Genomic DNA, 26,206 nt, shown 5'->3' on the forward strand with positions numbered 1-26,206 from the left:
GGCTGATGACAAATAAAGAAGCTCCTGGAATTCTTCAAACGAAAGCTAGTGCTTGACAACAGAAGCAGCGGAGATGAAGACAGAACAGGTTTCCTTTAAGAAAACTCACCCTTGGTCATCTACTGGCTGTGCAAAAACGTCTGTGCATAGAAGTCTAGTTTCCTGACTCCTGCTCAGTCAGCCTTATTCAGGAAAGTCAAAGTCCTGTTGATAACACTGACCTCGCTCATTAAAGTGCAGATGGTTGTTTCTATAGAAAAGCCTATTTTCTTTGTCCAAGAATGTTACTGTGACTAAAAGTTAATTTATGACCATAGGAAGCAGGACCTATAGAACAGAAATACTGATGTAGAAGACAGAGGAGGAGTCTGGAATATTAAAAAAAATCTTTGATAATTAGGACCTTTAAAATCAAGGCCTTTGGGACTCTGACATTTCACGTTTCTATACTCTCCCTTTTTTCTTTCAAAAGATGGAAAACTCATCTGCAAAGGAATCTTCAGGAAGAAGAAGGGCAGTGATGGTGGAGAGTGACCATTTACCTTCCTACGCCGGGGGGAGGGGGCGCACCTGGAACGTTCCATCCGCTCCCCCTTTTCCGGACCGACGCTTAAAGGTCCCCCAGGTCCCGTCAGACTCTGCTGCACCACAGCCCCGAGGCCGCCCTTCTGCGCGCGCTTCCCGGCGCCGGGAGGGCAGACACGCGGGGCGGCTCCCCCCGGGCCCGCTCCTACTCCACTTCCCACCCGACCCGGCGGCCCGCTCCTGCGGCCCGCGGCACACCAGGGCGGCCCGGCTCAGCGGGCAGGGCGCCGTCCCAGGGCCCCCCACCTTCCTCCCGCACCGCCCGCCCCAAGCCTCCTCGCCTGCTAAAGCCCAGCTGCCGGCCGCCACCCACCCGACCCCCGCGGAGGACAGGACGCGCGTGAGAAGCGGGCTGAGGGGCGCACAGCCCACTCCAGCACCCGCCCGGTCCCCGGCCCCCCGCGCCGCCCCGCCGTCCGCGGAAAGGCTCGGCGTCCACTCCTGAGACAGCGAGGGCCCGGAGGAGCTGCTTCAGGTCTCGAGAGCGACGACACCACGCCTAGCTCACGACGTACCCTTCCGCCTGGACCAGTCCTCCGACACCACCCACCCACGGGCATCCACACCACCGGTTCCATCTCTCTGACCAACGTCAAATAAACGCAGGGCTCGCGCGCGCACCGCACCGCGCCTGCACACTGCGCCTGCGCACCACGCAGCAGTTGACGAGGCTGTTAGTGCGCCTGCGCTGGCTGTCCACGCTCCCCACCCCCCCCCCCCCGCAGATTCTGAGCCCCTTTGCCGAAACCGGCCGGCACGCGCATGCGTGTTTCCGGTAGCTGGGCTCCAGACCCCGGCGAGAAGCCGCGGCTCTCAGGTTTGCGGCGGGACGAGCCGGAAGCTGCTCTGTTCCATTACCTTCCCTCGGTCTGGCGGAAATTAAAGAGCTGTTAAGAGAGGTTCCGGAGCCGGCCTGCTGTGTAGGTGGCTGAATGGAGACCGAGGCTGTACACCGGCCACTGACCCGCCGCGCGACGCTGGCCTCTTCCTGGGATGCCGCGTGCGGAGCCGTGGCCCAGAGTCTCCATGTCACCCGGGCTGGCCTCGGCGCCGCGGACGCCGACTGGGAGGAGCTGCTGGCGCCGCCTGCCACCGGGTGCGCCGGGCCGGCGGGGACGGGGGCTGTGCCCGGCCGGGAGGGAGGCGGGGGCCGCGGTGGGGAGGGTCTGCGCGGGCGGCCCGGGCGGCGGGCGGGCGCGACGGGTCCGCGGGAAAGCGGCGGCGAGTCCGTGTGCGCGTCGGGCGCCGGGGACCTGGGCACGCGGCTGTGCCCACATCCCCCTTGTGTCCGTCCTGTCGGCTGCGGAGGCCCCTTGTCGGGATCCGAGCCGCCTCTCTGTCTCCTGTCGACCAAAAGAGGCATTAAGAAAATCCAGGTGTCGAACATCTTCATTAGTTTTGAAAACGGCACGCTTTTGTCCTTTATTCCATTCTGTAACACCCGCCCCCCCCCCCCCCCCGTACTGTTTTCTAATTCACACCAGCTGCCCACTGCATGTATTTCATTAACTGGATGGCCAGTTACAGGAAGGCGCCTAGAAGGTGTTATAGAAGTCAAGGGGAAAATAGAGTGGAGAGCCCTCGCGTCTAAAGCATCATTTCCTCTGAATTCCGTATTGAGCATTTGGTCAGTGCTTTGCAAGGCGCTGGGACTTCAAATGCAAATGTAAATGAATAGGATAACATGTCAGCAACCCCTGTGGCCCGTCAAGTGGGTTGATGACAGTGTCCAGAGAACTCTACTGTATACTATTCTTCACTTTCTTTTCAGCCAGGATGGGGTGATTTTGAAAAGGAATGTGAACAGCCAAGATGAAAGCCCCTGCTTCCTTTACCTGAGATGTGACCCTCACGGAGGTGAAGAAATCGTTTCTGTGGGCATTTTAAGTTCAGCCAGAAATATGGAAGTGTACTTAGGAGAGGAGTACTGTGGAACCAGTAGGGGCAAGAATGTGTGTAGTGTTCTGGATAACAGGTTTGTGACTTATGCACGTGGAAGTGTTCTTCTGAAGTCCTGTTTTATTTTCTTAAGCTTTTGCAGTGTTTATTGATTCTCAGATATTGGTGTCAGATGCTAGGAGAGAGAAGATAAAACATGCCAGCAGGCCTAGAAGTTTCGCCCTTTAGGGATCTTAAAGACAGTCTAGATCAGCCTCGTTGTTTTTATGAATGTGGCAATTGAGAGCTAATGGAAGAGAGGGAAGTTGGTAAAAGATCATAGCTAGTTAGTGGAAGAGTTGGATCAGAGTGAAGTTCTGGTACGTGTTTCTTGTCTGTTTTCTGTAACTCACAGGGATCTGTTTTCCACAAATTAATTTGTCTATCAGTCTGGAACTCTGAACATTTTCCTGTAGGAAACGTTTTACAAATAGTGTGTGAGCCCAAGGCTGTGCCATGCCCGCGTATTTAACCCATTATGGTACTTTCTGATTCTTTTTCTGATTTCTTACAAAGATTCTGTCCTGATCTTTCCTTAATATGAATCAAAATATGAAGTGTTTTCTATTCCATGCATGTTGGGTATAATGGATATGTTATTGAGCTTTACAGTGTGCTCTGTGCTACTTGATTATGCATTTGATATCTAATTTAATTTTCTCATATAGTTAGTAAGTGGCAGGTGTTGTCTTTATATGCAGTGCAATTCAGTCGGATATCCCAACTGTTTATGCCTCACAAAGAAAACTGAATCTCAGAATTTAAATATTATCCTGGAAACCTTTATTTTTAAATGTAACTGTTAAAAGTGATAATGTATGAAATTTTTGTAAATGAATTCTTTTTTATTTTTAGTGAACATGAAAAGATTATTTTGTACAAAAAATATCTAAAGTTGGAGTCCTCCACACACGCTTGTAAAATAAAGGTAAGTCATTCCTAAATTTTAACTAATTTAAAAACTATAGTTGTTTTCCTAATATATATACTTATTTTCTGTAGATTTGGTGATGTAGTTAGTCCAACTTTGTCCCTGGTTTTTGTTCAGAAATACTCAGTAAACATATAAAAACAAATTCTTTTCTAAAAAATTATCAACATCCTTCCTTTTTTTTCTCTTAACCTCTTTATTGGAATATATTTGCTTTACACTCTTGTACCAGCTTTTGAGGTACACCACAGTGAATCAGCTGTATTTATACATATATTCCCATATGCCCTCCCTCTCGCGACTCCCAGGCGCCCTCCCTGTCCTGGCCCTCTAAGGCATCACCCATCATCAAGTTGATCTCCCTTTGTTATACAGCAACTTCCCACTAGCTATCTGTTTTACAGTTGGTAGTGTAATATGTCTTTGCTACTCTCTCACTTAGTCCCAACTTCCCCTTCACCTCCCACCCCAGCCCCGTATCCTCAAATCCATTCTCTACATCTGTATCTCCACTCTTCCCCTGTCACTGGATTCATCAATACCATTTCTTCAGATTCCACATATATGAGTTAGCATACGGTATTTGTTTTTCTCTTTCTGACTTACTTCACTCTGTATGACAGACTCTAGTTCTGTCCACCTCATTACATATAGTTCAATTTCATTCCTTTTTATGGCTGAGTAATATTCCATTGTATATATGTACCACATCTTCTTTATCCATTCATCTGTTGATGGACATTTAGGTTGCTTCCATGTCCTGGCTATTGTAAAGAGTGCTGCAATGAACATATGATACATGTTTCTTTTTGGATTATGGTTTTCTCTGGGTATATGCCCAGTAGTGGGATTACTGGGTCATATGGTAGTTCCATTTTTAGTTTTTTAAGGAATCTACAAACTTTTCCATAGTGGCTGTACCAGCTTACATTCCCAGCAACAGTGCAGGAGAGACCCCTTTTCTCCACACCCTCTCCAACATTTATTGTTTCTAGATGTTTTGATGATGGCCATTCTGACCAGTGTGACGTGATACCTCATTGTGGCTTTGACTTGCATTTCTGTAATGAGTAGTGATGTTGAGCTTCTTTTCACGTGTTTGTTGGCCATCTGTATGTCTTCTTTGGAGAAATGTCTATTTAGGTCTTCTGCCCATTTGTGGATTGGGTTATTTGCTTGTTTGGTATTAAGCTGCATGAGCTGCTTATATATTTTGGAGATTAATCCTTTGTCCGTTGCTTTGTTGGCAAGTATTTTCTCGCATTCTGAGGGTTGTCTTCTTGTCTTGTTTATGGTTTCTTTCGCTGTGCAAAAGCTTTTAAGTTTCATTAGGCCCCATTTGTTTATTCTTGATTTTATTTCCATGATTCTAGGATGTGGGTCAAAGGATCTTGCTTTGATGGATGTCATAGAGTGTTCTGCCTATGTTTTCCTCTAGGACTTTTATAGTGTCTGACCTTACATTTAGGTCTTTAATCCATTTTGAGTTTATTTTTGGATATGGCATTAGGAAGTGTTCTAATTTCATTCTTTTACAAGTAGCTGTCCAATTTTCCCAGCACCACTTATGGAAGAGGCTGTCTTTTTTTCCATTGTATATTCTTGCCTCCTTTGTCAAAGATAAGGTGTCCATATGTGCTTGGGTTTACCTCTGGGTTCTCTATTCTGTTCCATTGATCTTCCTTTCTATTTTTGTGCCAGTACCATACTGTCTTGATCACTGTGGCCTTGTCGTATAGTTTGAAGTCAGGAAGCCTAATTCCACCAACTCCATCTTTCCTTCTCAAGATTGCTCTAGCTATTCGGGGTCTTTTGCGTTTCCATACAAATTGTAAGATTTCTTGTTCTAGTTCTGTGAAAAATGCCATTGGTAATTTGATAGGGATTGCATTGAATCTGTAAATTGCTTTGGGTAAGATAGTCATTCACAGTGTTGATTCTTCCAATCCAAGAACATGGTATGTCCCTCCAACTGTTTGTATTGTCTTTGATTTCTATCATCAGTGTCTTGTAGTTTTCTGCATACAGGTCTTTTGCCTCCTTAGGCAGGTTTATTCCTAGGTATTTTATTCTTTTTGTTGCAGTGGTAAATGGGAGAGTTTCCTTAATTTCTCTTTCTGCTCTTTCATTGTTAGTGTATAGGGGTGCAAGAGATTCCTGCACATTAATTTTGTATCTTGCTACTTTACTAAATTCATCGACTAGTGCTAGCAGTCTTCTGGTAGAATCTTTAGGGTTTTCTGTGTATAATATCATGTCATCTGCAAAGAGTGACAATTTTACTTCTTATTTTCCAATTTGGATTCCTTTTATTTTATTTTCTTCTCTGTTTGCTATGGCTAAAACTTCCAAAACTATGTTGAATAATAATGGTGAGAGTGGACTCCCCTGTCTTGTTCCTGTCTTTACAGGGAATGCTTTCAGTTTTTCACCATTTAGAACGATGTTGGCTGTTGGTTTCTCATATATGGCTTTTATTATGTTGAGGTAATTTCCTTGTATGCCCATTTTCTGGAGAGCTTTTATCATAAATGGATGTTGAATTTTGTCAAAAGCTTTTTCTGTGTCTATTGAGATGATCATATGGTTTTTATCCTTCAATTTGTTCATATCGTGTATCACACTGATTGGTTTGCGTATGTTGAAAAATCCTTTTATTCCAGGGATAAACCCCACTTGATCATGGTGTATGATTTTTTTAATGTGCTGTTGGATTCTGTTAGCTAGTATTTTGTTGAGGATTTTTGCATCTCTATTCATCAGTGATATTGGCCTGTAATTTTCTTTTTTTGTGACATCTTTGCCTGGTTTTTGTATCAGGGTGATGGTGGCCTTGTAGAAGGAGTTTGGGAGTGTTCCTCCTTCTGCTCTATTTTGGAGGAGTTTGAGAAGGATAGGTGTTAGCTCTTCTCGAAATGTTTGATAGAATTCACCTGTGAAGCCATATGGCCCTGGGCTTTTGTTTGTTGGGAGGTTTTTAATCACAGTCTCAATTTTCGTACTTGTGATTGGTCTGTTCATATGTTCTATTTCTTCCTGGTTCAGTCTTGGAGGATTGTACTTTTCTAAGAAATTATCCATTTCTTCCAGGTTATCCAATTTATTGGCATATAGTTGCTTGTAGTAGTCTGTGATGATCTTTTGTATTTCTGCGATGTCAGTTGTTACTTCTCCTTTTTCATTTCTAATTGTGTTGATTTGCATCTTCTCCCTTTTTTTCCTGATAAGTTTGACTAATGGTTTATCAATTTTGTTTATCTTCTCAAAGAACCAGCTTTTAGTTTTATTGATCTTTGCTATTGTTTCCTTCCTTTCTTTTTCATTTATTTCTGATCTGATCTTTATGATTTCTTTCCTTCTGCTCACTTTGGGGTTTTTTTGTTCTTTCTCTAATTGTTTTAAGTGTAAGGTTAGGTTGTTTATTCGATATTTTTCTTGTTTCTTGAGGTAGGACTGTATTGCTATAAACTTCCCTCTTAGAACTGCTTTTGATGCGTCCCATAGGTTTTGGGTCATTGTGTTTTCATTGTCATTTGTTTCTAGGTATTTTTTGATTTCCTCTTTGATTTCTTCAGTGATTTCTTGGTTGTTTAATAGCGTATTATTTAGTCTCCGTGTGGTTGTATTTTTTACAGTTTTTTTCCTGTAATTGGTATGTAGTCTCATGGCATTGTGGTCAGAGAAAATGCTTGATACGATTTCAATTTTTTTGAATTTACCAAGGCTTGATTTGTGACCCAAGATGTGATCTATCCTAGAGCATGTTCCATGTGCACTTGAGAAGAAAATGTATTCTTTAGTTTTTGGGTGGAATGTCCTATAAATATCAATTAAGGCAAGATGGTCTAATGTGTCACTTAAAGCTTGTGTGTCCTTATTTATTTTCTGTTTGGATAATCTGTCCATTGATGTAAGTGGGGTGTTCAAGTCTACTATTACTGTATTATTGTCAATTTCCCCTTTTATGGCTGTTAGCATTTGCCTTATGTATTGAGGTGCTCCTATGTTGGGTGAATAAATATTTACAATTGTTATATGTTCTTCTTGGATGGATCCCTTGATCATTATATAGTGTCCTTCCTTGTCTCTTGTAATAGTCTTTACTTTAAAGTCAAATTTGTCTGATATGAGTATTGCTACTCCAGCTTTCTTTTGACTTCCATTTGCATGGAATATGTTTTTCCATTCCCTTACTTTCAGTCTATATGTGTCCCTTGGTCTGAAGTGGGTTTCTTGTAGACAGCATATGTAAGGGTCTTGTTTTTGTATCCATTGAGCCAGTGTGTGTCTTTTGGTTGGAACATTTAATCCATTTACAGTTAAGGTGATTATTGACATGTGTGTTCCTATCACCATTTTCTTAGGTTTTTTTGGTTTGTTTTTGTAGCTCTTTTCTTTCTCTTGTGTTTCCTGCTTAGAAAAGTTCCTTTAGCAATTGTTGTAAGGCTGGTTTGGTGGCATTGAATCCTCTTTAACTTTTGCTTGTCTGTAAAGCTTTTGATTTCTCCGTCCAATCTGAATGAGATTCTTGCTGGGTAGAGTATCCTTGGCTATAGGTTTTTCTCTCTCAGGACTTTCAGTATATCCTGCCACTCCCTTCTGGCCTGCAGAGTTTCTGCAGAAAGGTCAGCTGATATCCTTATGGGTTTTCTCTTATATATTATTTGTTTCTTTTGTCTTGCTGCTTTTAAAATTTTTTCTTTGTGTTTAATTTTCATTAGTTTGATTAATATGTGCCTCGGTGTATTTCTCCTTGGGTTTATTCTGTATGGGACTCTCTGTGCTTCTTGGACTTGATAAATCATTTCCTTTCCCGTGTTGGGGAAGTTTTCCACTATAACCTCTTGAAATATTTTCTCAGACCCTTTCTTGTTTTCTTCTTCTTCTGGGATGCCTATGATTTGAATGTTGGTGCACTTAATGTTGTCACCAAGGTCTCTGATACTGTCTTCCATTCTTTTTCTTCTTTTTTCTTTTCCCTGCTCTGTGGCAGTTATTTCCCCCATTCTATCTTCCAACTCACTTATTCATTCTTCTGCCTCAGTTATTCTGCTGTTTATAGCATCTAGAGTGTTTTTAATTTCGGTTCTTTTGTTATCTATTACTGTTTGGTTGCTCTTTAGTTCCTCTGAGTCCTTATTAACTGTTTCTTGTATTTTCTCTGTTTTGTTGTTGAGATTTTGGATCATCTTTACTATCATTACTCTGCATTCTTTTTCAGGCAGTTTTCCTGTTTCCTCTTCATTTATTTGGTCTTGTATATTTTTACCTTGTTCCTTCATCTGTGACATATTTTTTTGTCATCTCGTTTTCCCCCCACTTTGGATAGGTGGGATTGTGTTCCTTTCCCACTGGGTGTTTGGCCTGAGGTTTCAAGCACTGGAGTTTGTAGACTGTTGAATATAGCTGGGTCTTGGTGTTGAGGTGAGAGCCTCTGAGAGACCTCACTCTGAAGAATATTCCCTGGGAACTGGGTTTCCCTGTTAGTCCAATGTTTTGAACTCAGAGCTCCCACCTCAGGAGCTCAGGCCTGACACTGGGCTTGTGAATCAAGATCCCACAAGCCGGGTGGAGCAGGGAAAATGAAAAAAAATTAAAAAAAAAAAAAACAGGAGAACAGCAGAACAATAGCAAGATAAAAAATACGATAATAGGAAACTAACAGATATGTTAGAAAAAATTTAAAAAAGAGAAAAAAAAGAAAGATGGAGCAACAACTGGAAGGTAAAACAACTGTAATAGCCTAAGTGAGGAGGTGGGAAGTAAAGAAAAAAGAAAAAACAAGAAAAAAAAAAGCCAGAAAAGGCCTTGGCTGTGGGGACGGGGCTTAGACAAGGGTAGGGGGGGTGGTGGAGGGGGAGTTAGGCAATGGGCAGGGCCTAGCGTAGAAAAGGCCCTGGGGGTGGTGGGGAATGGGGCTTATGCCAGTGAGGCAGAGGGGCCCAGGAATACCTCTGGTCCTGGGAGCAAAGGACCCAGTGGGTCAAGGTACCCAGCGGGTTCCCTTGGCCCAAGTTGGTGGGAGAAATGCTAGGCACCTCCCCTAGTCCTCCAGTCTCAGAGGGCCCCTCCCCCTTGGGTTCTCTTCTTTCTCACCCCCTCTCTCCTATTCCCCTAGGACCCTCACAGCTGCAGTGGGCACTGAAAGGCAGGAGACCAGACTCTGACGCCCAACAGGCTTCCCAGGGCTAACTGGGCTAGGGTAACGGCTGCGGCACTTCCCCAGATCTCCCAGTCTTGTAGGGTCCCTGTCTCTCTCTCTTCCTCTCCCCCACTCCCCACTTTCCTAGGTCCCAAGCAGCTGGAGGGGGCCTGGAGAGTGAAGGACCAGCCACGGGAGCCCAGTTGGCCTCCCTGGCCAAGAGGGCAGGCGAAACGCCCTCTTGCCTCTCCGTCCCCCAATCTCAAAACCCCCACCCCCTCCTGCCCACCTCTCCACCTCCTTGCCCCTCCTCCCTCCTTCCCACACCCCCAGGACCCAAGCAGCCCAGAGGGAGCCCTGGAGGGTGGAGGACCCCACTGGGGAGCCCAGCAGGCCCCCAAGCCAGGGAGCTCAGCAGGCCTCCTGGCCTCTGGGTGGGAGAAACCCGGTTGCGGTTTCCCAGATCTCCCCATCCCCCAACGGTCCCTCCAGGTGGGAACCTCCCCCCAACCCAGCCACCCCCCAGGGGTGCCGGTCCCATCCGGTTCCCCTTCCCCGCCTCCCTGTCTTCCCCTAGGTCCTACCCCGTTGCTCCGGGGTTCCTGTGGTCTGCTTGGGCCTCAGGTCCCCCGCTGGCCTCCAGCAACTGTTCTATTTGTGAACATTCTTCTTTTAAACTTTGACTGTTTATTAGCTATGGTTGTAACCGAAAGTGGTGTCCAGCTGCTTGCCGCTCAAAAGCCAATAAAGAGGCAAGGTTGGTAGAGAGGAAAGTTTGCTTTATTTCGGATGCCCGCAATGGCCACTTAGGTGGGGCGTGGACTAAGGCCAGCTCCCTCCACTGACAGTCAGTTGGCAAGAGCTTTTATGGATGGGGGAAGGGGACTATGTGCAGAAACAGCACAGTCACCCCTGACAGTCATCTTGAAGTTGGTCATGTAGTGGCCTGACCAGCATCATCTTGATTGTTCTTCAGTTCCAGGGTCCATTTGTTTTCATTTCCTTAAGGCCAGATCTCAGAATTGTGGCAGCTAATGTCATGGCTGCAGTCTGGTCTTCATGTAGTTAAGTTTTTTTTTTTTAATTTTTTTATTATTGTTTTTGGCTGTGTTTGGGTCTTCGTTGCTAGGCGAGGGGTTTTTCTAGTTATGGAGAGCGGGGGCTACTCTTCACTGCGGTGCATGGGCTTCTCATTGTGGTGGCTTCTCTTGTTGCGGAGCACAGACTCTAGGTCTAGGTATGCAGTCTTCAGTAGTTGTGGCATGCAGGCTCAGTAGTTGTGGCTCACAGGCTTAGTTGCTCCATGGCATGTGGGATCTTCCCAACCCAGGGATTGAACCCTGTGCCCTGCATTGGCAGGTGAATTCTTTTTTTTCTTTTTATTTATTTTATTTTATTTTATCTATTTTTTTTTAATTTTTGGCTGCGTTGGGTCTTCGTTGCTGTGTGCAGGCTTTCTCTAGTTGCGGCAAGCAGGGTCTGCTCTTCATTGCAGTGCATGGGCTTCCCATTGCAGTTGCTTCTCTTGTGGAGCATGGACTCTAGATGCACAGGCTTCAGTAGTTGCGGCACGAGGGCTCAGTAGTTGTGGCTCTCGGGCTCTAGAGCACAGGCTTACAAGCTGTGGTGCATGCGTTTAGTTGCTCCACAGCATGTGGGGTCTTCCCAGGCCAGGAATCAAACTTGTGTCCCCTGCATTGGCAGGTGAATTCTTAACTACTCTGCCACCAGGAAGTCCTGGCAGGTGGATTCTTAACCACTGCGCCACCAGGGAAGTCCCTTAACTTCATCCACCTGGTGGAGGTTTTAGTATCTATAAGACAGCTCACAGGATAGGGCTCAGAATATTATCAGTAGCCCTTGAGGAGGAACTAAAAGTCCTTGACTTTGCTTACTGACTAAACTATTATTGTTTTGTCCTGTTTGACTGCTTTTCTTTGCTTCTCCATTTTCTCACTTTGCTGATTAAACTTATTCTTTGGCTAAAGTTTTTCCATAGACAAAAGGCAGGCTGAGGACATGGGGGGCAAGGACCATATGGTCCCACTCCGTTTTGTGGTCATGTCACGTGCAGTTGTTAGTACAGCAGTATTGTACTTTTCGGCCTTGAAAAACTGAGTTAAAACACTTTTTTTATCTTTATGTAAAACTTAGGTGCTAAGAAAACCACAAGCAGTTTTGGTATCCAAATGCAGAAAGATAGAACACAATCAGAGAAGATTCAGACATGGGCACCACAAAGTTAAAGGAGTTTGGACTGGTGTCTTCAGCATGAAAAATATTATTAAGGTGAAGTTTACTAAGGTCATCAGATCTAGGGAAAGAGTACTGAGCTGCAAATCATAAGCCCTGACTATTTTTTTAAAATTTTTTATTGGACTGTAGTTGATTTACAATGTTGTGTTAGTTTCAGGTGTACAGCAAAGTGAGTCAGTTATACATATACATATAGCCACTCTTTTTTACATAAGCCCTGACTATTAAATGAGCTCTCTTGCTGACTAGCACAATAACCTTGGGCAAGTTCCTTCACCTGTTTGGACCTGTGTTATGGTTAATATTAGGGAACTGAAGAAAATAAATTGTTGGATTGGTATTTTTATGTCTAAAATTCTATGCTGATTTTTACTTACAGAAGAGCACAGAACTGATTATCCCAAGATGTTGTTTTAGGTGTATATACTAATAGCTACAGTCGTTCAAATAACGTAATTCATTCATCCAACAAATATTGGAGTGCCTGTTGGTGCCAGATGCTGTACTTGGCATTTAGGAATTGGCAGTTATGAAATAAATCGGAATGAAGCCCTCACGTTGCTAATGTTATAGTGGGCAAGACAGATAATAGGTTGACTGGGTGTGCACAATAGGTACTACGTTCGCTAGTGAGAAAGGCTTGGGGGTTAAAAAGCAGAACGGGAATAATATGGAGGGTGGAATGTGGCTGTATACATGTCGTGAGGTGTTTACTTACTTGTTGATGACAGGCACATCTTTGGTGCCACACTGAGTTTTTAGGTCACGGGTCTGTATTCACCTGTGTCTTTGTGTGATAGGTGGGTTTGTTGTGTCTCTGATGCTGAATGGGGTTTGTAACTGTGCTGTGGAGCTACCAGGGAACGAAAAGAGTGTTTCATTTAGGGAAATCCTTGGGTTTATATGAAGGCTTCTTCTGGGCCGAGAGCACGTGTAAGTTCCTGATGTGTATGTTTGAGCTCTTACTTGATGAAATATACTGGAAATTTTAGCACATAATCCTCATAGCAACCAGGTGAGCTCATTTGACTCCTGACTCAGGTTTGGCATTTGCCCAGGTCCTCTCAGGCAGAGCTCATGAACTCAGGTCTGTGGGATTCTAAGTCCTGTTTTCTTTCCACTTTGCTACTTTGTTGTCCTACACTACACATGACACATCTTTTGGTTTAGACGCAAACGAGGCAGCATTAAGCGTTGGAAAAGCTACTGGGATAGAAGCCAGCAGAACTAGGCTGAGAGCTCAGCTTTACTAATTGGGTGTCTTTTGACAAGTTAAAAAAACCACCCTGAATTCGTCTTTCTGTGTGTAAACTGTTGAGCTCACTTATGTCATGTTGCTCTTCCCTACAGTCCTAAATGCTAAAATCCTGACTTACAGTTACACTTTGCATGGATATTGGACAGTGTTATTTTGTATTGAATAATACTATAGCAAGTTTCAGTATGTTAAGATCTCAGATTGGTATAGTTTATCTTTAATTCCTTAAACTAAGTAAGGAAAACATTATTTATACATAATCTTTTATTTAAAAAAGGACTTTTTACATTTACATTTTTCTTTTGAGTTTTTTTTTTTTTTTGGCTGACTCTTCTAGAGAAACCTTTAAAATGTAGCTGAAGTTAATTTTTTTTTTTTTTTTTTTGACTGCATTGGGTCCTCATTGCTGCACCTCTAACTGTGGCACGCGGGGGCTACTCTTCATTGTGGTGCACGGGCTTCTCATTGCAGTGGCTTCTCTTGTTGCGGAGCACAGGCTTTAGGCTCCAGGGCTTCAGTAGTTGAGACACACCGGCCTTGTTGCTCTGCGGCACGTGGGATCTTCCCGGACCAGGGATCAAACCCATGTCCCTTGCATTGCCAGGTGAATTCTTAACCACTGTGCCACCAGGGAAGTCCCAAAGTTAATTTTTAGATTCTTGAATGCGTCACTCTTCAGTATTAACAAAGAATGACCTTAAATAATGATTATTTTTATTATCATTAATCTTGCTGAACTTTTGTATTATAACAGCTGCTCTCCTTTGGTGAAAAGCAGTGCGTGTTCATCAGTAAAGTTGTGGTACACATGAGGCCAGTTTCGGCAAATTCTTCAGCAGGAGGTCCTGCTCTAGGATCGAGGATAGACCTGGATCGGGTCCAAACCATCATGCAGTCCATGGGGTCAAAGTTATCACCTGGAGCTCAGGAATTGATGAACATGGTTAGATTCCAGCAGCATGTAAGTAGAAATGGATTTCTTTCCAAATACCATTAAAATTCTTTAAATGATGGCTTCTTTTTTTTCTTTTTTCTTTTTTTTTACGAACTTTTGAGATGCAGTTAACATACAATAAACTGCGTATCTTTAGAGTGTACAATTTGGTATTTTTTTTCTTATTAGTAATGTATATACGGCAATCGCAATCTCCCAGTTCATTCCTCCCCAACCCTCCCCACTTTCCCCACTTGGTATCCATATGCTTGTTCTCTACATCTGTGTATTTCTGCCTTGCAAACTGGTTGATTTGTACCATTTTTCTATATTCTGCATATATGTGTTAATATACGATGTTTGTTTTTCTCTTTCTGACTCACTTCACTCTGTATGACAGTCTAGGCCAAATGATGGCTTCTTATAAAGACATGTGGTGACATAAATCTTTTTCTTTCAACTTTTATTATTGATTTGACTGTTATCTTTAGTAACTTTTCTAAAAATAACATTCTGTAGACCCACCCTCTTGCAAAAAAAATATCTATTACAGACAACAGTTTTCAATGAATTCACTCATTTATTCATTTAGCAAGTATTTATTTAACCCCTTCTTAGTGCATGACACCCTGTTTTGGTTACTTTGGAAGGTTCAGAGATGAGTTAGTCTGTAGCCTGTCTTTAAGGATCTTTATTTGTAGTCTTATTAGGGGAATCGGGGCATCTAAGTGGAGAATCAAGAGGAAGACTAGGAAAGGCTTATTAAAGGAAGTAGCGTTTTATCCAGGCCCTTAAAGAGGAAGAGCGGGACTAGGCAAGTAAGTTGGGAGGCATGCAACTGGAGAGAGAGAAGAGTGTGGATTACGTCTTCGGTGCTAGCAGGAGCAGGATGTAGCTAGGAAGTGAATAGAAGTTCGTTCCTCTGGTGAGGAAGTGACAGGGGAAGCTTCAGGTAGACTGGGGCAGGAAGAATCTTGAATGCTATCATAAAGTTCGTGGGTGTTTTTTACCTCTGTTTTAATAAGTTTAATCCACTATTATATGTTAGATGAGTCAGTGGAAAGTGAGGCTGCAAGAAGGAAAGCAGCTCCGTGTTATTTTCCTTGTCTAGAGGAGAGTTAATGGGAGTCTCCATTGGAAAGGGTGACCTGATGCTGGATTGTGAGATACTACAGCAGCGGGGCCATTGGGACTTGACAACTAATTCATGTGGGTTTTGTGGGAGAAAAATAGAATCAAACGTGAAACTAAAGTTTTGAAAATGGTGATACCTATAATATACATGGAATCCAAGGGAGGAAGTGACTTGAGGGGAAAAGGAGCTTAATTTGGGAGTATTGAGCTTTAGATGTGTGTAACACCTGCCCTGGGATTATGTTGTGAGGCTTTGGAAACATGCCGTGGGGGGTGGGGGTGGGGTGGAGGGAGGTTTGGGAGGAGCACCCATGGTGGATGATAGAGAAGGTGGTGAAAGGAGAGACTGGAGCCAGGAAGGAAGACCCTGGGAGAATCGGTGCATTTGTCAAGCATATGGGGAGAGGAAAGAGGAACCAGAAAAGCAGGAGACAGCAGTGCTTAGAGTAGCAAGAGATCTGATGTCAGGAGACCTGCATTCAAAGCTATTAGTTCTGTGTTCTGTGGCATTGCTTCCTCTGTTTGAGGATAAATTTCTTCAGGTTTACAATCTAAACGATAATACTGCTAAGATCATAGGATGAATGTGAAAGTTTAAAACAAATAGTACAAATTAAAAAGGCATGTAACTTTTGTGAGATGTGCTAGTATTAATTTAGTATGAGTATCATTGGATCAGCAGGCAGACGTAGAACAGGAGAGCTGATGATGTTCTGGAGACCATGGAAGGGAGAGCTTCCAAATGAACAGGGTCCATACTCTTCTTTCTCTGCCCCATTATCTCAGGAGGTCTCTACGTGGTCCTCCTGCTGCAGGGCTTCCTCTCCACAGTGCAACTGGCATGATCTCAACAGTAAATCAGACTCGACTTCCCCTGTTTACGTAAAGCCCCCTGACCGCTTCCCCTCACGTCAGAATTAGTCCAGGTTCCTTTCCCTGATGTCTAAGATCTGGGCCCTCGTTACCTCCTCAGCCTCATCTCCTGCTACATCTCCTTAGATGCCTTGCCCTAGACATTCTCATGTGTGTATTCCTCAAATACCCACATGTGCTCCCACCTCAGGACCTTTGCACTCGTCACTGTTCTCTTTGGCTAGAATCCTCTCTTCCTGATCTTAGCAAACCTGCCTTTTTCTTGTTATTTCAACATCATCTTAAATGTTCCATCTTAAATGAGACTTTCTCTAACCACCAGATTAAAGTAGCCTTTCACTCATAATTTATTTCCTATTTTCATCAGAGCTTTCTTGGCTATTTTTGTTGTTACGTGTACATATTTCTCTATCTCATTAAAATATAAGCTGTGTGCAGACACAAACCAGGTCTGTCTTGTTTGTTTATGGCTCTGTTGTACATGCCCTTTGAATTATCAGCTAGGTTCCCCTTTGGAGATCTTCAGGGGGTCAGTTTGAATAGTGATGAGATGGAAACCAGATTTTGAGGGATTAGATAGAAAATGGGTAGTTAGAATGTGGAGGTAGCCAGGGTAAAGTGGGTTGTTTCAAGAATGATAGAAATAAGGGACCTGCTGGTATCAGAATTTCTTGGAATGTTTATAAAGTGCGGAATACTGGCCTCACTAGTGAACTGAAAGCCTGAGGATGTGATCCAGGACTCACCTGTTTTATGCGGGCAGCACCAGGTGAGTCTTATATGCATAGTATATTTTAAGAACAAATGTTTGAAGGGAAGGAGCCAGTGAACATAGAGATTAAAAATTTAAAAACGGAAGAAGTGTGTGTGTGAGTGGAAAACTTGGGGAACATTAGAGAGGTTTAATGAATTAAAATCAGTTCATGGACTGATTTTATGTTTTAAAAACTTGACTTTGGAAGAGAAATAATATGAATAGTAGTTTGGTAGTTTTTGGCCATATTTTTAAGGTTTTTTTTGTTTAATTTGAAAATAATATGTTTTCTTTGCTGTGAATTTCTGTCAGTTCAGCAGTGCATTAGGTAAACTGTAAGAGTGCTTTCCCAGCTCTCATCCTGTTTTCCCAAGCTTGGTGTGTGTCCTTGTAGCATTTTCTATCATATGGAAACAGAAGTCCTCCAACCAACATCACACGTATTGTAACCCCGAACACACGTGCTAAATCATCACCTACAGGGACATTTGGGAAACCCCCTGGGGAAGAAAGAAGGTGATCCTATTAAATCTTCTTTTAAACATGCTAATAGAAGTCTTCTTTGTAGTGGGGAGGCTATGTTTATGGAGTAATTCTCACAGGGTATACCTGGCTCTCTAGGATTGCTTTTGTTAACAAACAAGGAATCCATGGAATGTCTTCCTGGAGAGTGTCATATAAGCTCTTAGCTATCTGTTGAGTATAAAGTAGGGATGTTTCATGATCAGAACCCCTCCTTCTGTGGAAGAGGTATAGCCACACACAATGTTTGGAACCTTCATAAGTTAATTGGGTTAGGGTTAGGGTTAGGGGCAGGGCCTGTCCTGATGAGAGGACAGACCTAGGAGCAGCTTTCTAGACTCCCTGCTTCACCAGGCCTTGTGGTTCCTTGTTTTCTTATTTCCTCATATTTGAAGGAAATAAAGTGACTTCTTATTTCCTCGTATTTGAAATTCAGATGTGCTGACTTTTAATTTGTTTTTGCTTCAGCAATTTAGAGTAATCGAGCAGGAATTCTTTATCAAAGCACCTGCATATAGTTGTCATATAATGTTATCTGAGTGAAAGTTGTGCCCCATTTTCTCAAAGAAAATATAGTCAGTTATTCAAGATTTTCAGTGTTTTCCTTTTTCATCTTAAAAAATGAAAGGATCTTTTTTTCTTGCTTTCTCAAGGTGATACTTTTTTATGATAATTAAAAAAGTTAGAGAATCCTTTCAGAAATCCTACAAGATGTTCAGAGAGAAATATGTATTTTTTTCAGAAATCTGAGGGTATATATGCAAATTTGTATTTGTCTTGTTTACTGTCTTATTTCCAGTGCCTGAAACAGTACCTAACACAGAGTAGATTTCTGGTAAATATTTGTTGAATGAATGAGGTTCAGGCTGGCTGGCTTAATCCAAGAATCACTTTTTAGAATATCCAGAAAATATGTGGACTGAGTGTCTTCACCTAATCTTGTGTCATACTTTTCTCCGTCTCTCTCAGTAGACACTGAGCAATAGTAAGTATGAGATGATAGCCCCTCGTAAGAATCTCTAGTAGAGTGCTGTTTAGAATTTAGGATGGAGCTGTATAACGTAACACTTAGCTAGGCTAGAGGTAGTTTTGCTTTTCTCTTATGAACAGATCGAAAAGCATAGCAAGAACATGCCCTCGTATAGGAGACAGTCCAACCTCCTCTCAAAGGTGAGTCAGAGTCTTCTGCGGAAATAATATAGCATGACCTGTTGAGGCCACAAAACATAATCATTAGCCTACAAACTATTAAGGCAGACATAGCCAAAAGGAAGCTCATTTTAGTCCCTGAAAATATCACAAAAGTACTCATGGAACATCAGACTTTACGTATGTAACTGTCTGATCTATCCTCCAATGAAAACAAGTTGCATATCCCTAGGTTGGCTTACCATATGTGACGGTGGGTAAATGATTTTAATTCTATGAAGGTTATCAATCATTGTGACTCCATTGAGAATACTGCATTTTATTCCCATAAATTAAGGAGGCCTTTGTAGTGGACACATGAGAACATGCCCACGCAATTTTCCTAAGTATGCTTGTATTTAGTTGAGTATTTTCCTTAGCAAAACTAGTGAAATGATTCATAAAAGTCCTGACTCTGGAGTTAGGTGGCCTGGGTTCCAGTCCTGGTTCTGCCACTGACTAGTTGTGGTAGCTTGGCCAAGTTAGCGTCAGTCTTGGTCTCCTCAACTTATAATTGGGATAGTAGCTATAGCCTGCTCCATATGAAAGCTTTGAGGATCGAATGCAAGAAGGCACACTGCCTGACTCTAAGTTACTCCAGCAGTTACCTGTCATTATCGTTAATGTCCATAATAGCATTTTCTTATCTACCTTGCTTAGAATTGTATTCCCACTGGAGAGCATCTTCAGTCGGTTTTGGGAAGCACTGGATGCAAGCCCGTGATTGGACTGCAAGCATCATCTCCTTCGGGAGCCTTCGACAAGTCATCCTCCACACCTTTTCCTTTCAGAACTGGATTGACCTCTGGAAATGTGACTGAAGACTTAAAAGCTTACACGGGTAAAAGTACGCAGCCAGCTGGTGGAGGAAATGTGACAAGCCTCCAAGCGTGTACAGTTGTGCCACAAAACCAATCTCTTCTTGAGAATGATCTTAAGAACGCAGTATCTTCTTTCTTACCAAAGAAGGCAAGTGACAACTCACACATACCTAACTCTGAGTTGCTGCCTTTTCTCCAGAATTTGTGTAGTCAAGTGAACCATCTCCGTGTGGGCCCTGACACCAAGTGGCAGGAAGGCATCCCCAAGCCCGGCAAAGGCACTGTGGGAGTTACGTAAGTATTTAAGACAAGTGTGGTTTAGATTGGGTGGGGGGATGGGGTGAGGCAGGTGGCGGAAAACAGGTTTGCTTCAATAACGACTGCCTGAAAATGTTTCCAGAGAGAATTTTAGGAGCTTTTACATTTCTCCCTTAACACGCTGTAGGAAAGCAATACTCTGCAGAGTAGGATGGGTTGCTTAGAGACAAGTGTGCAAACCTGGAGGTGCCGAGCGTTTCTCAGGCATTTGGTGGAAGGGGTACGAGCAGCAGATGAGGGTTGGAGTAGAGAGTTATCTATGTTTGGAGAGGAGCTTTGCAAACCATGATAGGTACATTTTTTTTGCCTGATTGTATGAAGTGAGCCATTGTACCAGATTTTCTTTGTAGATCCTGTGTGACCTAGGCTAATATTGGAGTCATCCAAACCTTTTTCAGCTCTAAATTCTTTATAGTGTACAGGCCCTTATCCCCTTGTCTCATAACTCCAATTTCTTCCAGTCCTGCTTTGATTGAGGCGTGGCTAAGTGTTTAGTGTGTTCCCCATCCTTTATATGGATGTAGTGTCCAGATTTTGCACCAGACTGGAATTCAGGACTCTAATCATAGTTCTGGCTTGACTGTTTTGCCTTACTGTTTACATTTTGGCTTAGCCTTTTGTCCCATGTAAAATGAGATAGTTGTAACATTTGAAGTTTTCTTAATGTCCTCAATAGCATTCAATTTGAGGAGTTTAATAAGTTATTGAAACAAAAAGTGGTTCTTACTTGGGAAGGACAAGGAAAGATAACAATAGGCTTTGTTTTTGGTGGAGGGGTTGGGTGGCAGGGTTTGCCGTGCTGCGTGGCATGTGGGCTCTTAGTTCTTAGTTCCGTGACCAGGATTGAACCTATGCCCCCTGCAGTGGAAGCACGGAGTCCTAACGACTAAACTGCCAGGGAAGTCCCAGTCTTATTTGTTGATAGTGTAATCAATGTTAACTTGTGATATGGCAAAACAAAACAAACAATAAAACCCAAAGAAAAAAGACACCTAGACAGATTTAAAAACTGCTTCTGGATCCAGCTGAGATGGAATGTCCCCATTTCTCTCAGATCCCCACTTGTACCAATAAAAATCCCTGGACATAATACAGCAAACATACAAAGAAGTCAGATTGCTCAGGGACTGTGAGGCTTAGTGTTCCTTAGTTCCCAGTTATTTGAGAGTTTCTTTCGTCATAGAAGGGTAGAGGATTTTGTTAAATATTTTTCCTGTGGCCATTCATAGGAGCATGCATTTTCTTCTGTAGTCTGTTCATATGGTGAATTACATTAATTTCAAAAACTGAACCCACCTTGTATACTTAGAATAAATCCCACTTGGTTGTGGGCTGTAATTCTTTTTTATACAATGCTGGGCCTGATTTGCTAATATTTTGTTGAGTATTCTTGCATCTAATTCATTAGATAATGGTCTGTATTTTTCTTGTACTGTCTTTGTCTGGTTTTCTATGAGGGTAATACTGGCCTCAAAATGAGTTCTGTGTTTTAGAAGAGATCATGTTAAATTGGTGTTATCTCTTGTTAAGATGTTTGGTAGAGGTCTCCAATCAAATGAGCTGCTCTTTCCTGGAAACTGTTAAATCACCAATTCAATTTCATACACAGTAAAGTTGTCAGTTCTCCCCATTGATATGCAGGCTTAATGTAATGCATAGCGAAATCCCACCACAATAGTTTGTAGTCATAGACAGGAGTATTTTTAAAATTATGTGAACAGCAAAGAGGTAGAGTAGCTAAAATGGCTTTGAAAAAGGAGAATGAAGTGGTCAAAATCACTTTTCCCAGTGTCGGGTCTTATATAGTGCGAGTATTCAGGACATTGTAGTGTTGGCCGAGGGACAGACACATAGGTCAGTGGAACAGAATAGAGGGGTCAGAAGTAGACCCACACAAATATGCTCAACTGATTCTTTTTTTAATAAAATTTATTTATTTTATTGGCTGTGTTGGGTCTTTGTTGCTGCACACGGGCTTTCTTTAGTTGTGATGAGTGGGCTCCTCATTGTGGTGGCCTCTCTTGTTGTGGAGCACGGGCTCTAGGCACTTGGGCTCCAGTAGTTGTGGCACATGGGCTCAATAGTTGTGGCTCACGGGCTCTAGAGCACAGGCTCAATAGTTGCAGCGCGCGGGCTTAGTTGCTCCACGGCATGTGGTATCTTCCTGCGGCAGGGATTGAACCTGTCTCCCCTACATTGGCAGGTGGATTCTTAACCACTGCGCCACCTAAGAAGTCCTCTCAACTGATTTTTGACAAAAGTGCAACAGCAATTCAATAAAGGAAGAATAGTCTTTTTAACACAGTGCTGGAGCAGTTTGGTATCCAGAGGGCATAAAGTGAACCAGGACCCAAACCTCATACCTTATACAAAAATTAACTCAAAATGGATCATAAACTCAAATGTAAAACATAAAGCTATGAAAGTTTTCTAATAATATATGGGAGACAATCTTTGGGGACCTAAGACAAGATAAGAGTTCTTAGATGTGACACCAAAAGCAGGATAATAGAAAATTTGATGTGCTGGACCCCATGAAAACGTAAACCTTTTCATGTTGTAAAAGACTCTGAGAGGAATAGAATACAAATTCCAAAATGGGAAAAAAATGTTTGCAATTTACAAATCCAACAAATGACATATCTAATATAGAAAGAACTCTCAAAATTCAACATTAAAAAAATCCAATTAGAACATGGGCAAAAGACATAATGAGACATTTTACCAGAGAGGATGTACAAAAAACAAATAAGCAGTGAAGAGATGTGCTATTGACCTCATGGCTATTAAGGAAATGCAAATTAAAACCACAAGATACCGCTACACAGTTATTCGAATGGCTAAAATAAAAAGTTTAAAAATGCTAACAATACCAAATACCAATGAGAATGTGGAGAAACTGGGTCTCTCATACATTGCTCATGGGGATTTAAAGTGGTTCAGCGACTCTAAAAAATAAGTTTGGCAGTTTTCAGTAGCTAAACATATAGTTACCATGTGACTTAGCAATCATATCCCTGAGCATTTATCCCAGAGAAGTGAAAACGTCTTTCCGCATAAAAACCAGTACACAATTGTTCATAGAAGCTCTATTTGTAAAAGCCAAAAACTGCCAGTCTGTTTTAAAATAGATGAATGGTTAAATTAACCCTGGTATATCCATATCACGGGTTGCTATCAGCAATGAAAGTGAATGCCCTGTTGATACATGCAACAGCTTGGTTGTCTGTCGAAGGCTTTATGCTGATTGACCAAAGAGAATCTCAGGAGGTCATCTATAACATGATTCCGTTTGTGTAACATTCTCAGAAGAGCAGAGATGAAGACTGTGTGAGTGATCACCAGGTGTTAGGGATGGAGGAGATTAGGGGCGTGGATGTGTCAATAAAAGGGTAGCAGGAGGAAGATCTTTGTAGTTCAGGAATAGTTCTGTCTCTTGAATGTGGTGATGTTTACATGAACGTGTGTCCATGTGATAAGATGGCACCATGCTAACATCAAATTCCTGGTTTTGATGTTATAGTTAGGTAAGATATAATGGTTGGGACCGTTGGGGAATTATAGTATCTTTACAACTTCCTGTGAATCTATAGTTATTTGAAAATAAAGAGAAAAATAAAAAGCTCCTCATATATTCTAGAGCAGTGGTTCTCAAACTTTTTGGTCTTTACTCTCTTAAAAATAATTGAGCACTCCAAAGAACTTTTATTTATATAGGCTACATAGAAATATTTATTAGTTTTGGAATAACAATAAACCCATTACCTAGTAATATAAACATTTTTATGAAAAAATAGTATATTTTCTTTTTAATGAGAATTTATGTAAAACTTTATTAGCTTTGGGTTGTATTCTCTTAAATATTGCATCTTAGTGTGTATAACCATATATAGCTGGTAAGACCACAGTAGAAGTACTGAGAACTGAGTTACCTCTGAGAGAAACATTTATCTATACCCTAAACCTACTACCTTAAGGAATTCTAGGAAACAGAATATACAACCGTACATGCTATTAGTCATCAGAGTAATGACATTATACATGGTGTTGTCTCTGGATTATTCATCATACATTCATTGTACAATTCCTGTTCAAATAACATCTTAGTATTATCATAAAAATACTTTTGACCTCATGGAACCCCTGGAAAAAGTCGTGGAGACCCTGGGGTTTTGTGGACCACACTCTGAAATTCACTGTCCTTGTCCTTCCAGTGCTTTAGTAAGGTTGTTTGGATGAAAAAAGAGAAAATTGTTTAAATTCTAGTGTTGTTTGGGGAAGCACTTGGACAACATACATGGAGACCTTAAAAAAATCAGTAAGATCTCTTTTGTTTTGGAGCTCACAACCAAAAAGACTTGTTCTTTGAGGGTAGAAATGCTATCATCTTCATTTTTATATTCTCATTTCAATTTATGCTTAAACGTTTAAAGAATTGAAGAAATAAGAATGCTTAGGACATTCAGGATTGTGGTCACCTGCTGAGTGTGTATTTTTGAACCTGGAAATATATTGTAAGGAGACAGAGTGTAGTTGTGGAGGAAAATGTTAGCAGTGTGTATTGGTTGCTTATTGTAGTACAGTTTGGTTGGTTTTGCTATAATACCAGGGAAAATTCTTATTATTTTTAAAATTTATTTTTAGAGTAGAAGAGCAACCTGTTTGTTCCTACTTGGAAAAGATTCTTTCTAAAAATATGGAACTGATGGAAAAGAAACTTACGGACTACATTGATCAGCGAATATATAAACTCCAGGAGCACATAGATAATAAGATTGCTTTGCTAATAGACTTGCTGCAAAGTCCCGACTCCCCACCCTCTGGGATGCCTCTAAGACATTATGACTCTGGAGAAAGACTTTCAAATGGAGAAAGATAAGCACTCAACACGTACTACAAATATTTATTACATATTTATTACGAAGCCAACCCCCCCCCCAAAAGTTTATGGAAACAAGTATTTAATGTTCTTTTGAAATATCACCTCAGTGTACATTTTTATTGCACTTGTTGTAAATTCAGTACTATACAGTAAGTTAACATGACAGGATCATAAGTTATTTTTGTTCACAATATTTTTCACTCTTAATGAAATTTATGTATACTTCTGGGTTAACTTTTAAGATTTTAAGGATTTCTAAAACAATTCATTAGTTTGTATTGTATATGTGTTTCTTAGAAGTACATTTTTTATTTATACAAAGACTTTTATAGTCTTAGGAGTCTGAAAAATAATGCTTAGAGTATTTGATAATTTTTCTTTTTCTAATTGATTGTTTTTGGAAAATTAGATACCTAAGATTGGATACTTAAAACTTGGAACCTTTCATTCACATCACTAGTTTACATTTCATATTGTTTATCTCAGATGATGAAGAAGATGCAGTGTTTGGCATGTGTAAAATTAATTTACACTGAGGTTAATATTATTTGTTTCAGGACAGTGTCACAGTAGATAGGGAAGTGAAAATCAGAACTAGCCTATTCCTTGTTAGGAATATTATTTTAGATTTAGTGTTTGATGTAAAATGAGAGAAGTCATCTTGTTTTATCTCAATCAACACAGAAAATATAAGGAACTGTTTGCCTTTCTGAGCTGATATAGGTTCCTCTTTCCAGAACCCTTTTCTGTATGTTTAAAGTGTGAAATTCTGAGGTTCTGCATATGAATCAGGGAGATTGCAGTTCTCTCAGGCAGACTTAATTTTTAGAAATTATAACTATTGTATATGTGTTGAAGGGTGATGTATTTGCATTTAAAAAATAAATGTATCCACTCTGGAAACTACTTGTCTAAGTAAATGGAAATTTTTTTATTTTCAACTAATCTGTGCTTAAAATTCTTTATTTTTATGAAAAGGAGTGTTTCACAATTGATATTTTGGTCAATTCTTTAAAATGAGGGCTAATTTATATATTCTTTGTTCATTTGTATCTTACTACCAAGGTGACACAGTATGTGAAACATACTCTCATTACAGCCATTTGAAAAATTGCTTATTTTTGTAGTCTTTTCTAATTTATGGGATATTTACAACATGCATAGCTATAAGATAGTATTTCCTTTGTTGTTCAGGAGGAATCTGTCTTACTGCAAGCTGAACCCTTTAGTTAAGTTTTATAGCTTCTGGTAGTTGTAGTCTGTTGATTTACAAAATGCCTCCTTCTGTATACGTGATTCATCTTACAAGCCTTATCTTGATTACATCTGAAACAGAAATATGGTCATATCAAAAAGATGTATAAAGGTTCAATATTGAAAAGAGACAATACAAAATATTCTTCAACTGAATTTTCCAGTTTGTAGGCACCAAAATCTCTCTAAAGACACAAAGCCTTCAGTTCGGACTAATGTAAGCTGAGACTTTGGATTTGCTCTTATTGCAAGATAGCAATATTCCCTTAAGCCTAAATTTCTGAGTCCACATGAATTAATTTTAAAAATGATACCTATATTAGAATTTGAATACTTTTCCTCACCTGCTTGCCATTATTAATGTGCAGTATGGTGGTCCAGTTAAAATCCATTAGCTTTAGAAAACAATGAAACTG

General features: G+C 41.3%; 1 protein-coding gene across 2 annotated transcripts; it reads left to right on the forward strand.

Moving 5' to 3' along the window:
- The first annotated feature begins 1,160 nt into the window (after nt 1-1,160).
- On the forward strand, nt 1,161-25,649 carry LOC130853173 (ATPase PAAT-like). 2 transcript variants are annotated; one of them, XM_057734537.1, is made up of 6 exons: nt 1,161-1,681; nt 2,357-2,560; nt 3,379-3,451; nt 13,865-14,071; nt 19,176-19,630; nt 24,304-24,489. In XM_057734537.1, exons 1-6 carry the CDS (start codon nt 1,518-1,520, stop codon nt 24,344-24,346), a joined length of 1,146 nt encoding a protein of 381 aa, XP_057590520.1. In that variant the 5' UTR covers nt 1,161-1,517; the 3' UTR covers nt 24,347-24,489. The 2 variants fall into 2 exon arrangements, with proteins under 2 accessions (XP_057590520.1, XP_057590519.1); XM_057734536.1 differs by having other exon boundaries at nt 1,167-1,681; nt 24,299-25,649.
- Nucleotides 25,650-26,206: the final 557 nt, after the last annotated feature.

Source organism: Hippopotamus amphibius, chromosome 5 (genome assembly GCF_030028045.1).
Source record: "Hippopotamus amphibius kiboko isolate mHipAmp2 chromosome 5, mHipAmp2.hap2, whole genome shotgun sequence".
NCBI lineage: Eukaryota > Metazoa > Chordata > Mammalia > Artiodactyla > Hippopotamidae > Hippopotamus > Hippopotamus amphibius.